The sequence below is a fragment of the Chinchilla lanigera genome, unplaced genomic scaffold, assembly GCF_000276665.1.
Source record: "Chinchilla lanigera isolate Chin_1 unplaced genomic scaffold, ChiLan1.0 scaffold00021, whole genome shotgun sequence".
Taxonomy (NCBI): Eukaryota; Metazoa; Chordata; class Mammalia; order Rodentia; family Chinchillidae; genus Chinchilla; species Chinchilla lanigera.
In genome coordinates, this window is record NW_004955422.1 from 3034471 (window position 1) to 3049500 (window position 15030).

The 15030-nt window shown below is 62.5% G+C and overlaps 1 protein-coding gene across 4 annotated transcripts in view; it reads right to left on the minus strand.

Moving 5' to 3' along the window:
• Window positions 1-1416: 1416 nt before the first annotated feature.
• Cd82 (CD82 molecule) overlaps window positions 1417-15030 on the minus strand; it is a 33412-nt gene continuing 19798 nt past the window's right edge. For 2 of the 4 annotated variants that reach the window (XM_005384078.2, XM_013514278.1), the window contains 8 exons: window positions 13326-13408; window positions 10291-10363; window positions 7678-7802; window positions 7489-7563; window positions 3675-3776; window positions 2512-2712; window positions 2311-2394; window positions 1417-2089 (listed from right to left, as the gene is read on the minus strand). In XM_005384078.2, coding sequence (XP_005384135.1) covers window positions 2012-2089; window positions 2311-2394; window positions 2512-2712; window positions 3675-3776; window positions 7489-7563; window positions 7678-7802; window positions 10291-10363; window positions 13326-13388 — 801 coding nt within the window. In that variant the 5' untranslated portion in view covers window positions 13389-13408 and the 3' untranslated portion in view covers window positions 1417-2011. Of the gene's footprint in view, window positions 2090-2310; window positions 2395-2511; window positions 2713-3674; window positions 3777-7488; window positions 7564-7677; window positions 7803-10290; window positions 10364-13325; window positions 13409-15030 lie in introns of those variants that run through there. The other 2 variants (XM_013514276.1, XM_013514279.1) reach the window with 2 other exon arrangements.

Consider the following 15030-nt stretch of genomic DNA (forward strand, 5'->3'; position numbering starts at 1 on the left):
AGTCCTCCTGCCTCAGCCTCCCAAATGCTGAGATTATTGGTGTGCCTTTCTCTGTACACTGAGGCATCAACGCCAACCCTCAGAGCTCCCTGGAGGATGTAATGAGGCCCAGGACCGGGCCTGGCATGCAGCTGGCCCTCAACACATGGTGGCTGTCATGACTGTCACCCAGTCAACTGGTTACTGCCGTGGGATCATCTACCCCCAAGTTGAGGGCCTGAGGCACCAGCATTTTTGTAGCCCAAGCCTTAGGCTGAGCTCAGCAGGCTGGCACCTGTCACAGGCAGGCGGGAGGAGAGCTGACAGTCTCAGCAGCCCGTCGTGCCCAGGCTGACCCAGCCCCTCGGCACAGCTGCAGGAGGGTGGGGAGGAGTGGGGAGGGGTCGGGGTTTGCAAACCTCAGGTCACAGCTCAGCCCCGCCACAGAAGGAGCCCAGTTCCACGCCCTTCAGGAAGCGGGACCCGGAGGGCTGGGACAGCGGCTGGGATTCCAGGGTCCCTGTCACCTTGATGGCCCGAGCTGGGCTCCCCAGGTGTGGGATGGGGTGGCACGTTGGCCCCTGCAGTGCTGCTGGCTCCCTCCGCTGCACAGCCCCCAGGAGTCCCAGGGGTCCCCCGGTTCTGCCTTTGGTCCTTTACCACCCACACACCCCAGCGTCCTGCGGGAAGCACCCTGTGCCCAGGGCGGGGGCTGAGCACCTGAGGTGACAGAGAGGAAGAGGCTTGGCTCTGCGCATGACAGCGCCCACCCGCAGGGAAGAGACGTGGGCAGCCGCTGGGACGCAGGACCAGCCCTGTCCTGGAGGCACAAGGCCCAGGGCTCTGCCTAGGACCTCCCTGGAGGACACGAGCGTCCACCAGCACATGGGAGGCACCATTCCCGGTGATGCCGTGAGTGTGGAGTTAAAGCACCCACTTTCCAGATGCCACTGAAGAGGGGGGAAGTCATCCACGCCAGAGTCCTGGACCCCTGGCACCTGCAGTGTCACAAATGCTCCGAGGGCACCAGGGACACACAGGTTCCGGAGCGCGCGAGCCTGCGGTACCCAGCCTCCTAGACCAAGGCGGCAGCGCCCCCTGGTGGGCCCTGCTGACACGCCTCCGCACCGCGCCTGGGAGCCCGGGTCCCTCCCTCCCTTGAGGCCAGCCTGGGCTAGCAGGGAGACACTGTATGAACCCCCCCATACAGTCTCCCATTCCATCTCAAAGGGGCCCTGGGTTCTGCCCGCGTGACTCTGTGCCTCTGGTATGGGAAGGGTTCCTTCCCCAGATCCTTATCAAAGCTTGATGCTCTAGAAAGCTGCAGCCAGGCTGGCTGGGAGAAGCTGCACTGGATGCGGGGCGGCAGGGAGCCCCCTCCTTTCCCCAGCCGCAAGTCCTCCCCACCCGCGGAGAAAATGGCCCGACCGCTTCCAGCAGGATTGTTACAAACCCACTTTAATAGTCCCAGAGCCTGCGGTTTGTTGTACAGGACCGAGCACACGGAGACCCGCCGCCCCCACGAGGTGCAGGCTCAGCACCCGCTGCTGGGGGTGGGGGGGCAGGGGACAGGGGACAGGGGCAGCTGCCAAGCCGGCTGGCCCGGCCTCTCCTCGGCTTCTGCAGGACGCAGGGCCAGTCTGCTGTGCCCCGAGGGCTCCCGTGTTCCCAGCAGGCAGGCCCCGTCCCCACTCAGGGCTCACATGGTCCTGCCCTCACTCGGCGTGGCCCAGTGGCTCTGGCGCCTCATGCAGCCCTCCCCCAGTTCAACGCGCTTGCCCCTGTAAACTACACACGCGGCTGCCCAGGCAGGACGATGTGGGCAGTGATCCTCGGAGCCATTGGGAGTCCCCTGGCCGGTGGGCAGCGAGCGGGGCTCAGTGCCAGCGGCAAAAAGGCAGGGAGAGAGATGCGAGCCCCAGAAGGCCCCCACTTCCAGCCAGCTCGGCGAGGGGAGGGGCGCGGGAGGAGCCAGGGAGCCCCCGGGGGGCATCAGGCTGGAGATGGGGCAGGGAGGTGGGGCAGTGGCCCCTCAGTACTTGGGGACCTTGCTGTAGTCTTCGGAGCGGATGTGCCGGCACAGGCAGATGGACAGGAGCATGCCCAGGAGCTGCGGGGGACAGGGGCATCAGGGAGGCGGCCCATCCGGGCCCGGAGTCCCCTCCCACTACCCAGATCAAGCAATCTGGGCCTGAAAATCGTCCTGGGATGCAGGCAGCAGAGGCCCAGGAGGGACACAGCCAGGCAGGACTCAGCCGGAAGCTGATGGGCCCCTCGCCCTGCGGGTCACCCCCGCCCCCCCCAGCCCAGCCCAGAGGGCAAGGGACAGACCTCGACGGCAGCGACGCCCACGCACACGCCCAGGATCATGCCCAGGTTCTCCTGCAGCCACACCTGCACCTTCTCCCTGCAGCCCTGCGGTGACACACGGCCGCGTCAGCCCCTCCACGACACGCAGCGCTGCCCGGGGCACCCGAGCGGCGGGGGCGCGGGGTGTCCCCCCCCTGGGCCCGCTGCAGGAGGGGCGCTCACCTCCTTGTACACCGGCCATTTCTCGGGGTTGTTGCCGTCCTGGGTGGCGTTCAGGACGCTGCAGAAGCCTCTTACATCATAGAAACTGATGTCCTCATCGCTTCTGTTCTTACAGGAGCAGGGGTAGACGACCTCGCTGTGATTCATGAGTGCCGCGTTGTCCGTCCAGTTGTAGAAGCTGACCCAGCCGCAGCACTTCACCTGGCAGGGCGGCACGGGTGGTGTCCCACGGCCACTGCAGGCCGCCTCCCTCCTCCCCGCCCCGGGCTTGGACAGACCGCATCCAGGACCCCGGGGCCAGCCGAGCTGCTGGGATTGCAGTGTGGGGTCCACTTTGGCTTCTGTGAGCCAGGACGGATAGAAATGGCTTTCAGGCTGGGCGGGGTGGTGCACGCCTGTCATGCCAGCACTCAGGAGGCTGAGGCAGGAGGAGCATTGTGAATGTGAGGCCGACTTTAGCGACACAGTGAGTTTGAGGCCAGCCTGGACTATGCATGCGACCTTGCTCCCAGAAGCTAGAAAAAAAGTTTCCTTTCCTATAAAAAGGGACACACAGGCTCCTGAAGTGCGGGCTGAGGTGGGCACAGATCCCACAAGTCCAGTAGCAAGGAGCGCAGCAAGGCCAGCCCTACCATAAGATGCTGAGCCTGTGCACAGTTGAAATTTGGCTCTGAGCTTCCAGGTCACCGAAGTGAAAACGGTCACTTCTGTGTTTTGAAGGAGAAATCGGTACCCTCTGTGGGGAAGGAGGGCGCGCTCCAGCTACAGCTACTGCTCGAGTCGCTAGTACGGGCCGGCCACCGCAGGGGGCTTTGCAGCCAGCAGGGGGCGCCAAAAACCAGCATTTCTTTTTTTTCTTTAGAGACCCGGCCTGGAACTCACACCCATCCTCCTGCCTCAGCCTCTGGGAAGCTGGGGTTACAGTGGGGTGCCACCACGCCCGGCTCAGGTAACGGGTTCTCGCTTCCTTATTCCCCCTGCCTGGTTGCCTCCTCCCTGGCTGAAAGCCTGGCCCCTCTGGGGGTAAGGGCGTCCCCAGCCTGTCCCATGCCTGAGCGAGGCGCAGCCACCTCCCCAGCCCTGCGAGGACATCCACAGACTGGGCCGGCGAGTGCAGTGCGGCCGGGGCAGGCGGGCGGGCACTGCCACGTGCGGGCACTCACCTGCGCCTGCACGTAGTCCCAGGCCTCCTGCAGGCCGTCCCCGCTGCTGGCGTTGTAGTTCTGGATGAGACCCGACACCACGGTGCCCATCTCCTCCTTCAGCTGTGGACGGGGGCGGGGGCGAGGGCGCAGTCAACTTCCGCTCAGCCCTGTACAGGTGTACAGGGCACGCAGATGACCCACCTGTGCACGCCCAGCCGGGGGTGCCGGGTGCATGGTGGCCTGGCTTCCCTCTCCTGTAGGGGGCACTCACGGACCACTGCTGGGCCTCCACTGCCCAGACGTGAGAGGCCAGGCAGGAGAATGGGGCCCGGTGTTCTTCCGGGGAGACTGCATCAGGGCCCCAGGACTGGCGCATGGAGCCTCGGTCCTGTCCTGACTGCACTGCCCCGCCCTGGCCAGGAATTGAGCTCCCTGGTGGCCGTGGTGAGAAGCACCCAGCTTTCAGTTGCCCCACGGCAAACACTGATGGCAAATGAGGCAGGCGAGGGGCTTGGGGGAGCGGGGACTCGGGCCCCAGCCCGTGGCTGCCGGCCCAGGATGAGGAAGGCAAGGCCAGGCCTTGCGGCCCTCCCTTCCGGAGAAAGAGGACCTGGGTGAGGCAGGACAGGGTGCTGGGCGGGGGCTTTCTGAGCCTGCCTTCCAGGAAGTCTGTCAGTGGGGTTCCCCCAGCCCCACTTAAATGCTCAGACACTCCCTACCCCCAGGGGCCCTGCAGGCCAGGCGCCTCACTGCTCTGCTGCCCTGGTTAGCGCTGGGATCTCAATGCAATCCTCACACAGACCTAGGTCCTAGCCCTGTTCCCACAACACAGAGACTCAGACAAGAAGCCCAGAGAGGTTAATTCACTTAGCCAAAGTCACACAGCCAGTGTGCATAACAGCAGAGGTCCAGACCCAGGCTTGTTGGACTCCAGAACCCACGCTTTCCTCCCGGAAGCTGTGGTGTCGGCCCACAGAGCTTGGGTCCTCTGTCCCCACCACACTGGTTCCGCCTCCGGTCCCCAGACCCGGGGAGGACGGGCGCTCGGACGCATCTGTGTGTGAGCCGCCTCACCACATCCTTCCCGCGCACCAGGCGCCCTCCCCAGCAGCCACGCTCTATTTATACGCCCGTGGCTGTCGCAAGGCCGGGCTTCCCTGGCTCTTCCCAGGCCTCCAGAAATGAGAAGGGGGAGTTTCCAGCAGAGGTGGTTTCCATGGAAACGCCTCTTACAGAGCTTGACTGGGGCGCCCTGGGCCTCAGGGACCAGGTGCTGGGGCTGCCTCAGCTTGGAGCCTGGGGGATGGCAGCGTCTGTCCCAGAGGCTTGTGTTGGGACGCCAGGGACCGTCACCCCGGCAATGGGGGGGGGGCAGAGACACAAGAAAGAGCAGGAGGGTGCGGGGCGGGGGTACTGGGGCTCAGTGCACCCCGCGGCTGCTCGGCCCTCTGCAGAGAGGCCCTGTCCCCTGGCTGTGGCAGGCAGGTGTGAGGCCCAGGCTCACGGACTGACATGCGGGGACAGACGGACCCGAGGTAACACGGGGCTCCCTCCCCTCTGCCCGCATCACCCTGGGTGCTGGGGGCACCGCTCCCTGGAGACTACGCCGGGGACTCACCCTGTCCCCGAGGGCAAGGGCTTCCTGAGAAGGGGCCATAGAGGACAGGAGGGCCACCCGGGGGACCTGGGCACGCTCAGCTGGGTCACCGAGTGCCAGGGAGCCGGAGCCCTGCCCAGTGCCGGCTGCATATCAAAGCCCGGGGCAAACAGCAAACGCAGGCTCTGCTTTGAAACTTATTAAGGGCTAGGCTCGGCGGGATGCATCTGTAATCTCAGCACTCTGGGAGGCTGAGGCAGGAAGACTGCAAGTTGGAACCCAGCAAGGGTAACTTCGCAACTTGGAGAGTCCCTGTCCCAAAACAAAAACGGCCTGGGATGGAGCTCAGCTCGAAGGCCCTGATCCCACGGCCAGCCGGGAGCAGTGCTGTGACAGAACCCAGGGGCAGAGCCCAGAGATGGGGATCACTTGGACCCCAGGCTGAGCTTTCGGTTCACCCGCAGTGAAACTCTTCAGAGCTGGGACTGGTACTGCTACAGGGCGTGGGGGCGCCACCCCCCCAGCAGCGCCCCAGAGCCAGTGGGAACCAAGGCGCCCCGGCCAGCAAGCTCCCAGGCCGGACCTAGACCCTGACTCCCTCACGAGGTCCCCTCCTCCCCTCCTGGGACAGAAAGGTCACCTGTTTCCCCCGGGGAAACTGAGGCACGGGTCAGGGTGTTCCCATGGTTGCTTAGTCCAATGGGAGCCCTGTAAGCACCGTGACGTGGGGCTTGGGGGGGTCCCCGGTTTTCCTGACCACCTCTCTGGGGAGCAGTGATCCCTTCTCTGGCTGGGAGAGCCCCTGCTATAGTTTCCAGGAGGCCCTGTAGCCTCACCTGGGCCCCGCCCACCCCCCAGGGACCCAGACCCAGCGCTGTCAGCTGCCAGTGTCCGCCGGGTCACACCGCTGGGGGAGGTCAAGGATTGGGACAGAGCCGCACAGCCAGCCGCAGCCAGGACCTGAGTTCTGTCCCGAGGGAGGGCCTGATGCACAGAGACGGGACAGCGAGCACCCGCCACCGCCCACCTGCTGCGGGGACCAGTGGGTGCACTGCTGCTTCGGGGCCCCGGGGCTTCCTCTGATTTCAGAGGTGCAGATGGGAGACGGGCCGGCTTACAGCAACAGAGGAAACTGAGGCAGCGCGGACAGCCTGAGTCCCTCACCCAGGGTCTCGGAGCACCAGAGCTCCCCGCTCTGTAACAGCACGACCGTGTTCACAGCAGCCCTGGTGGCTGGGCGGGGTCCCTGTCCCCATTTATGGGAGCGCAGCCCACAGCCCGGGACCCCACCCAGAGACCCTGCAGGAACAGATTCTGGGACGGGGTTCAGTGCCCCCCAGGACTTGCAGGGAGCTGGACAAAGGGACCTCCAGCTCCAGCGTGGTGCCGAAGCACCAAAAGGTCCCCAGCCAGGCCCCAGGTGCCTCGGGACAGCAGTGAAGACCTGACCCCATGACCCCACTGCTGGGAAAGGAGTCTCGCTCCCCGAACTGCTGGCTTCTGCCTGTCTCATAGCCAAGTAAATGTCCTCCTGTCCTCTGAACCCATGATTTCCCCTTTTGCTTTGGCTGCTAGGAAACTCAACACTCAAGTCAGGAACAAGAGTATTCCTCTCAGCATAAGTTCTGCTCTCTCATTTTGGCTTTAGTTACCCGGTTGGGATCCAGCTCTAGTTCTCCTGGAAAACAGGCTGGGTGTGGATTATAAACAAGGAATGAGGATTTAGGTGAGAATGACCACCATGCAAATGTTATCAGCAAGGACTCAGAAGCCAGGATGTCTGGGTTCTAATCCTGGGTCTGCTACTTTGGAGCTGTGTGACCTTAGACAAATTGCCTAACCTCTCTGTGCTGCAGTTCCCAGCACATCCCTAAGGCTGCAGAAGAAGCCATGTGCATACACCAGGCCCCATAAACGATCTCTGGGACAGTCACAAGACCCAACCCTCTTTCCACTCCCTTCTCTCCTGTGCCTCTGTCTTTAGAGTCTAAATGCCCAACACTGGCTCCCTAGTCTGGTGCCGTGGCAGCCACCTTGTAACCATGAGGTGAGTGACATCCTGCTTAAAAGCCATCATGGCAGTGAGGATACTCAAAGCCAGGGTCTCTGAGCCTCCAAACCAGGCTGCTGTCCCCTGTGCTCTCCACACAGTCCACAGAACCGGAGGTGTCTGTGATAACAGAAAGGCTTCTTGTCTCCGAGGTGCCCAGACTGATGTGGCGGGTGAGGACTCACCTTGCCCACGTTGAAGTAGAAGAGGGTCCCGGCCACCACCTGGGCAACGAGGATAAGCAGCAGGAAGGCGAAGTACTAGGCAGAAGGGGGAAGGGGGGTGGGGATCAGCGGGGATGCCCCGCCCATCTCCCGCCCATTCCCCCGCCCATTCCCTGCCCATGCCCCGCCCCAGGGTGGGCCCCGACTCACCAGCCCCAGCAAGCAGCGGACCTCGTTGATGGCGCCTATGCAGCCCAGGAAGCCCATGCTCATGGTGACCGCGCCCACGGCGATGAAGACATAGGCGCCCACCTGCAGGGAGCTGTAGGAGGTTTCTAGGAGGAAGACGGGGACACGGCTCGCTGAGGGCAGGGTCATTGGGGACAAAATTAGCAGGTGTGGCTGGGCGCCAAGTGCACGCCTGTGCCAGCACTTGGGAGGCTGAGGCAGGAGGATCGCCTGAGTTTGAGGCCAGCCTGGGCTACACAGTGTGTTCAAAGCCAGTCTGAACTACACAGTGAGGCCCTGTCTAAACTGGGGTAACCCATCAGAGGGCAGCCTCCTGCACCCCCCTAGGGGCTGCCTCCCCTGGATGTGCCCATCCTCATGAGAACTGCACCCTCACCCTGACCCAGCCCGGCCTGCAGCCTGCTCTAGTTTTCTCCTTGGCACCGATCAGGATCACGCGTGTTCCACTCCTTACCGCCTCTTCTCACTCATTTCTGCTCCTGCAGACCCAGGGATGCTCGAGGTAAGGTGAGGGCTTTCCCTGCTGCGCCCCCTGCTGGCCAGGTGGTGCCTAACACTATAAGGGCAGCATGAATTTCTTCTGAACTAAGCGGGGGCGGCTGGTGGCACCAAGGAGGAAACTGAGGCTCCCCAGGATGCGGGAGCGGGGCTGTGAGGCCGGAACCTGGTGGGGTGGGACGGAGACCATCAGGAGGCCACACAGGCTTCCTGGGGTCAGGGATCATGAGGGGCGGGGCAGGCAAGGGCGCCCCTGGACCCTCTAGAGCGGAGCAAAGGAGCCCAGAGTGAGGACGAGGCTCCTTCCGGTCTCCTGGCGTCTCCTCCAGGAAGCTCCCGGGATTGCTGCTCTGCTTCCCCGGGTTGTGCACTGGGGGAGGGCTGGTAGGGCGGGATGGAGCAGGCATCACCTGGGGCCGCATCCCCCAGCCAGGTGAGCCTGAGTCACCTCCCTGCGCTGTGCAACATGCCTGGCCCAGGGCCTGGATGTGAGGACTGGGGGGTGGGGGGATGTCACACGGGCCTGGCACACAGTAGGTCAGGGGCCCTGGCTCCAGTGCTGACCCTGCTGGCTGCTGTACATAGCTGAGCAGGTTGTGATGCTCCCAGCCTCAGTTCACCCTGATGTACAGTGCTGGCCAGTGGGTCATTGTTTCGGAGCCCCAGATGGCTGAGGACCGACTGCAGGGATTTGAAATGATCCCCTCCTCAGGCCCCACCCATATGGGTGAATCAGGTCCCCAGGGGTGGGTGGGGCTTAGGCCCTGAGGGTGATGTGATGGGCCCTGAGCTGGGTGTGGTGGGGACCTGTAATCCTACCAGTCTGGGAGGCTGAGGCAGGAGGGTCTCAACATCAAACCCACCAACTTAGTGACTTAGGAGACCCTGTCTCAAAATAAAAACTTTAACGGGGTGGGCACGGAGCTCAGTTCGAAGGCCCTGGGGATCACACACACACACACACACATACACACACACACACACAGAGCCCTGGGCAGGGTGCAGCCTGGGCAAAACTGCAGCCAGCGGGGCCCTCGGACTCTGCCCTGGGTGCAGTGCCTGTTGGGTGGGGAGGGGGCCTGACCAGGGCCGAGGAGGGTGTCCCTGGCTTGGAAGAGTGTGGAGGCTGATGCAGGAAATGCACCCCACGGGAAAGGGCTGACAGCCTGGCCAAAGATGGGTCACCCCGGCTTCACCTCCCTGGAGGCTGGGGTGACAGCTGCAGGCTCCCCATTGCCCGTCCTAGCCAGGTGCCGTTTTATTTAAGCCAAGCAGCTGTCAGGGACTGGAGCTCAAACTGGTTGCCTCCTGCAGCTGCTGGGAGGACCAGGGAGCCAAGGCCGCCCTCGGGCAGGGCAGGGCAGGGCAGGGCAGGGCAGGGCAGGGCAGGGCATCTGTGTACCAGCAGAGGAACAGAGCAGCAATCCCAGAAGGCTTCCTGGAGGAGATGCCACGAGACTGGAAAGAGCCTCATCCTCACGCTCTGCTCCAGAGTAGTCAGGGGCTCCCAGGCTGTGGCTCACCCCAACCTGTGCTCAGGACCAAAGCTTTGGGTTGCATCCTACACCCATCAGTGATTCAACTTCTCTGAGCCTCTGTTGGGGACCAGGTCTCACTATGGAGCCCAGGCTGGCCTCAAACTCGCCGTGAGCCTCCTGCCTCAGCCTCCTGAGCGCTGAGATCCCTATTTCTTCCTGTGTGCCGCAGGAACAGAACACTGTCCAGCTCCCACGCGGGCTGTGGGGCATGAAGACAGCTGGCCCTGTGAGACGCCGTGACAAGCGGCACTCACGCGCCCAAGACGCCTGGGTCGAGGCTGGGTGGGGGCCTGCGCCTCCTGCTCATCCCTGCAGTGCTGTGGTGGGGAAGTCACATGGATCAGGGGATGCAGGGCTTGGCCTGTGAGAGGCTTTTCTGGGGCTCCCAGGACCAGGGTGTGTTATTTGGGGAGGAAGAATATTCGCTGAAGCCTGGCTCAACCAGAACCCAGGCCCCGTCCGGAGGGCAGCAGAGAGGAGCCCAGCACTGCCCACCCTGCCCACGGCCTCCCGCGCGTCCCAGCCCTGGGGCTCTTACGCAACACGGAGATGAAGCTGGTGCGGTCGGCCAGGATCCACACCCCGAAGCCCAGGATCACGGCCCCCAGGATCTGCGGGGGAGCAGCAGTCAGTGGGGGGGCGTGGGGTAGGCAAACCCTGTGAGCCGGAGAGCAGGACCCCGGGGATCCCACTGCCTTTTCTCTTTTTTCTTTTCTTTTTTGTACCAGGACTTGAACTCAGAACCTTGGGCTTCCCAGGCAGGTGCTGTGCCACTGAGCTATATCCCTGGCTCCTGTTTTGTTTGTTTTGGAGACAGGGTCTCCCTATGTAGTTCAGGCTGGCTTTGAACTCAAAAATCAAAAGAGAGAGAGAGAGAAGAGAAGAGAGGAGGGAAGGGGGAGGAAAGGGGAGGGGAGGAGAGAGGGAAGTACATGAGGGGTAACAAAGCAGGCCGGGATTACTGGCCTCTGTTCCCCACCATCTGGCCAGGTTCCCCCAAGTTCACCTCCCCAGTAGGGTCCCTGCCCAGGCCCCAACACCTGGTGGCTCAGGCTGGGGCAACACCACAGACCGAGGGAAGGTCGCCCCTCAAGGCTGGCTGTGACCACCCACAGAGCCCCACCTTTGTCACCAGCCCTGGGTTTCCCCTCCGCTGTGAACCCCAGAGCACAGGTCAGGTCCAAGGCCACGGCTGCCTGAGCCAGGCGGGCCAGGGCCTCCCTCGGGCAAAGTACAAACTCAGAATCAAGATGAGCCATGCTTAGCAGCAACAGTTAAAAAAAATAAAATCAAGCACCGGGCGTGGGGGCAAATACCTGTAGCCCCAGCCCTCGGGAGGCTGAGGCAGGTGGATCACCACAAGTCTGAGGCTAGTCTGGACTACACGGTGAGTTCAAGGCCAGGCTGAATGACATAGTTGGAGGACACTGCCCCCTGCCCCCTGCTGACCTCTACCAGAGCCATCACTGAGGAGTCCCTCTGGTCAGGGTGCCCTGTTCCTGTCCTTTTGAACACAGGGAAACTGAGGCCCTGACTTCCGCTACCAGGGGCTAGCCGGTGGGCTCCAGGGATGCGTGGCATCCGTCCTGGGCCTTACACAGAAAGAGAGGGTCTGGGGACAGGAAGGCCACTGAGTCACTGGAGAGGGGCAGGGTCCTCCACTACACAGCTGGAGGGGCCCAAGGGGGCTGTCCAGGGCCTGGGGACGGTGCCCACCAGAGCCCTGCCCAGCGACCAGCTACACCCCTCTGGGAAGGCAAGGGGCAGCCTCTCCAAGGGGTGGGGGACAAGTCGGAAAACGCCCTCTGGGCAAACCTGATCCCAAGTCCCTAAGACCCCAGCCCATGGAAAGGAACCCCGAGAGGTCCCTGCCACCCCCAAAGGCTGATGACCGAAGTGTGACCGTCAGGTGCGCTGGCCCAGCCTGCAGGCCATGGGCAGCAGAAAGGAGGCCCGGCGGGCGGCCTACCAGAATCAGCAATGCCTGCAGCCCTTTCTTTGTGAGCTGGGACTGGGGCGGGGGCCCCACATCCGCCGACCCCCAGCCTTGCTCCCGGGAAAAGTAGCCATGGTGATTTGCTGGGGTGCTGGGGCGGGAGGGTGCCGGCCATACTGTGGGGTCTGGTGTGCCCAGGGCAAGTTTCCAAGCTACAAACCCCATCTGTTCACCCTGGAAGGTGCAGGGGGCCTGTCCTGCCCCCAGGCAGCCACGCCTGTCACCACCCAGAGCCTTTGCATCCCTCCCTGACCAGGCAGGGCCTCTGCCCCTGAGCACCCAGGTACACAGGCATCTGGATCCACAGGGAACAGGACAGGAAGGGACCCCGATCAGACCACACCCAGCTCCCTAACCCTAACCCTAACCCTAACCCTAACCCTAACCCTAACCCTAACCCTAACCCTAACCCTAACCGCGGGAGGGAGGAGAGGGTATCTGCGCTCCCGAATCCCACTCTCTGTGTCATCTGGCAGAGCCCCAACCCCTCTCCATCCTGAGGCCCAGGGCTGCTCCACGCTGCCGCACGCCCACCCACCCCGGCCGGGGACCAAGTGTCCACCAGGGCAAGCTTGGCTTCCCCCCGGGCAGCTGCTTCCCAGAGGCCGGGTCAGAACCTGGCCACCAAGCTGGGGGCGCCCAGGGTGGACCCCGGCACCGGGTGGATCCAGGCCTGGTAGCTAGGACAAGCTGGTGGCTGACAGACAGCAGGGCACACAGCTCCAGGAGGATCGCCATGAGCTCGAGGCCAACCTAGACTACCTATTGAGACTCTGTCTCAAAAACAAAACATAACAAAAAAGAATAAAATTTCACTTTCCAGGGAGCCCCCAAATGAACATTGAGATATTTTCCTCTCCTCTCAAAAATAGTCATGTTTTTATGAATTGATACATTTGAAAAATAAAACTGGATCATCATAAACATCACGTCCCAGAACCTGACTTTTAGCAGTTTCGGGTGAACCGGTGAGATGGAGGAGCCACACCCCAACACGCTCTGGGCCGCTGGCACCCCACTGCATGCACACACGTCCACACACACACGCCTACGTACGCATGCACGCAGGCACGCACACTCACACACTCGCACGCAGCCTGGCAGCTCGGGGCAGAGGCAGGCAGTGCCAGGCCGGAGGGGAGAACCCAGGCTCCAGGGGAGCCAGCTCCAGATGTGCCACGATGCCCACATCTGGGCGGACTGTGGCCAGGGGCCCTGGGAGGCCTGCGGGGGGCTGTTGGGAAAAGGGGGGCCCTGTGCCCCTGCCCCAGGCTCAGCCCTTGGGAGCTCCGGTGTGGCAAGGTGGGGGAGGGGGCTCCGGGAAGGACTGTGCAATACCTGCAGGGTGGGGGGGCGCCCCGGCCGTCCTCCTCCCACCCCTCCAGTACCCTCCACTCCTCCATCCCCCGGCACAGGCTCTGGAAGAGGCAGCCATGCAGGGATACCACTGGGAATCCTGTGCTACCCCCAGCCTCCTTCCAGGGGGTCCAACCCTGGCCCTCACGAGGACACCCACCACCCCGTGACACCCAGGATGGCCCTGGGGGTGTTGGGACTGTCCAGCTTCGGGCACTTACGAAGAAGAGCAGGTTGAAGAGGAACAGGAAGTACTTGGTGACCTTGATGCAGGCCTCCCCCATGCTGCTGGGCCCGGAGCTCCCTGGGGAGGGGCGAGAAGGTGGGGGTCAGGGGGTGGAGGTGGGGAGCCCACGCGGGGACCTCAAGCCCCAAAGCATCTCTGTTCCCTCATGGAGAAGCAAGTCACTGTCGCTGCTTCCTGGGTCGCCACCCGTCCAGGAAGTGTGGGCCGTAGAAGTCTCAGGCTGGGATCTAGAGAGGCAGGGGCGGGGCTGCCACCCTGGGGAAGCTCACCCCTGCACCCCAACTTTGGAACTTGGTCCACACCACCAGGCCAGGAGGTCAGTGGTGGCCTGAGGGAGACCCTGGGAAGAGGCCTGCAGTTTGTTCCACCTTGGCTTCTCAGAATGAGCGCCCCCACAAGGAAATACGTATGCATTTGACAAACACAGAAAACCACAAATCAAATAAAAATTGTTATCTCACCCAGAGATAAAACCTTCCCTCACTTTAAGTAGCTACACTTCCTGTGTGTGTGTGTGTGTGTGTGTGTCCAGTGGTTTTACACGGCTCATCACCCACAGCCCACTGTCTGCTTTCTGCTGACAAACCGTTTTACTACAAAATCTACCTGCTCGTAGGGGTCCCTTTTCTTGATCAGTACTTATTAACATTTTGCGGGTCATGGACTCCCCTAGAAAATTCATGTGTAGGTAGCATTTTGTAAACAATTTCAGGAACCCCAATGACCTCAAGTTAAAACCCCAGATATACTGCCAGGTGTGGTGGCGCATGCCTGTAATCTCAGCACTTGGGAGGCTGAGGCAGGAGGATCACCTTGAGTTTGAGGCCAGCCTGGGATACAGTGAGTTCAAGGGCAGCCTGCACTACCTAGTGAGACCCTGTCTTAAAAAACAACACAACCCCCAGATACAGGCAGGCCACAAAGCACCTGCCCAAAGCTCTAAGATGGAACACCGCCCGGTTGTTTCTGAGTTGTCACAGTCACTTGGGTGACACCAGCTGTGCTTCTGCTATGACACAGACCACAGTCGAGCCTGCAGGAGGTCCCAGGGGAGGAGACAAGCAAAGCAGTTTGCCCTCTGCTTGTCCCAAGACCAGACAGCTCTGCGGGATGAAGGGAGCAGCCCAGCGTGACAGCTGGCCTGGGACGGCTGTGAGGACAGCGGCGGCCAGGGTGGGGGAGGAGCAGCTGCACTCTTCCTGCTGTGAATGTGCCTGTCTGCCGGGGGTCCCCGCATCTCTGGCTGCACCCACACAAGATCCTGCTCCTTCCTTGCCAAGCAGGAGCTCTGAAAGGGACCCATGGGGATGGCCAGCTTCCTTCGTCCTGTGGGGTCCTCAAAGGGGCCCTTGTCTGGTGGCAAGGCGGCAGCTGGGAACCCCGTGGCCCAGGTCCCAGGCCGGGTAGCGCGGCCATTCCGTTGCTATTCCCACCGCGGGGAACCTCGGCTGTTCTCCTCTCTGCTTGCCCACTGCATCCCGCAGTGGGGTAAGCGCTCAGCACCCTGTGGGTAAACTGAGGCACTGACGGTGAATGACTTGCCCAAGGTCATCGGGAGGAGAGCAGCAAGGATGGAGCCGGGCCTCTGGGCACCGCACTAGAGGCAGTGGTTCCCACGCTGAAACAAGAGCAAAACGGCTCTTGAGTGGCAGGAGGCTCAGCCAATCAGGACAGCCCCT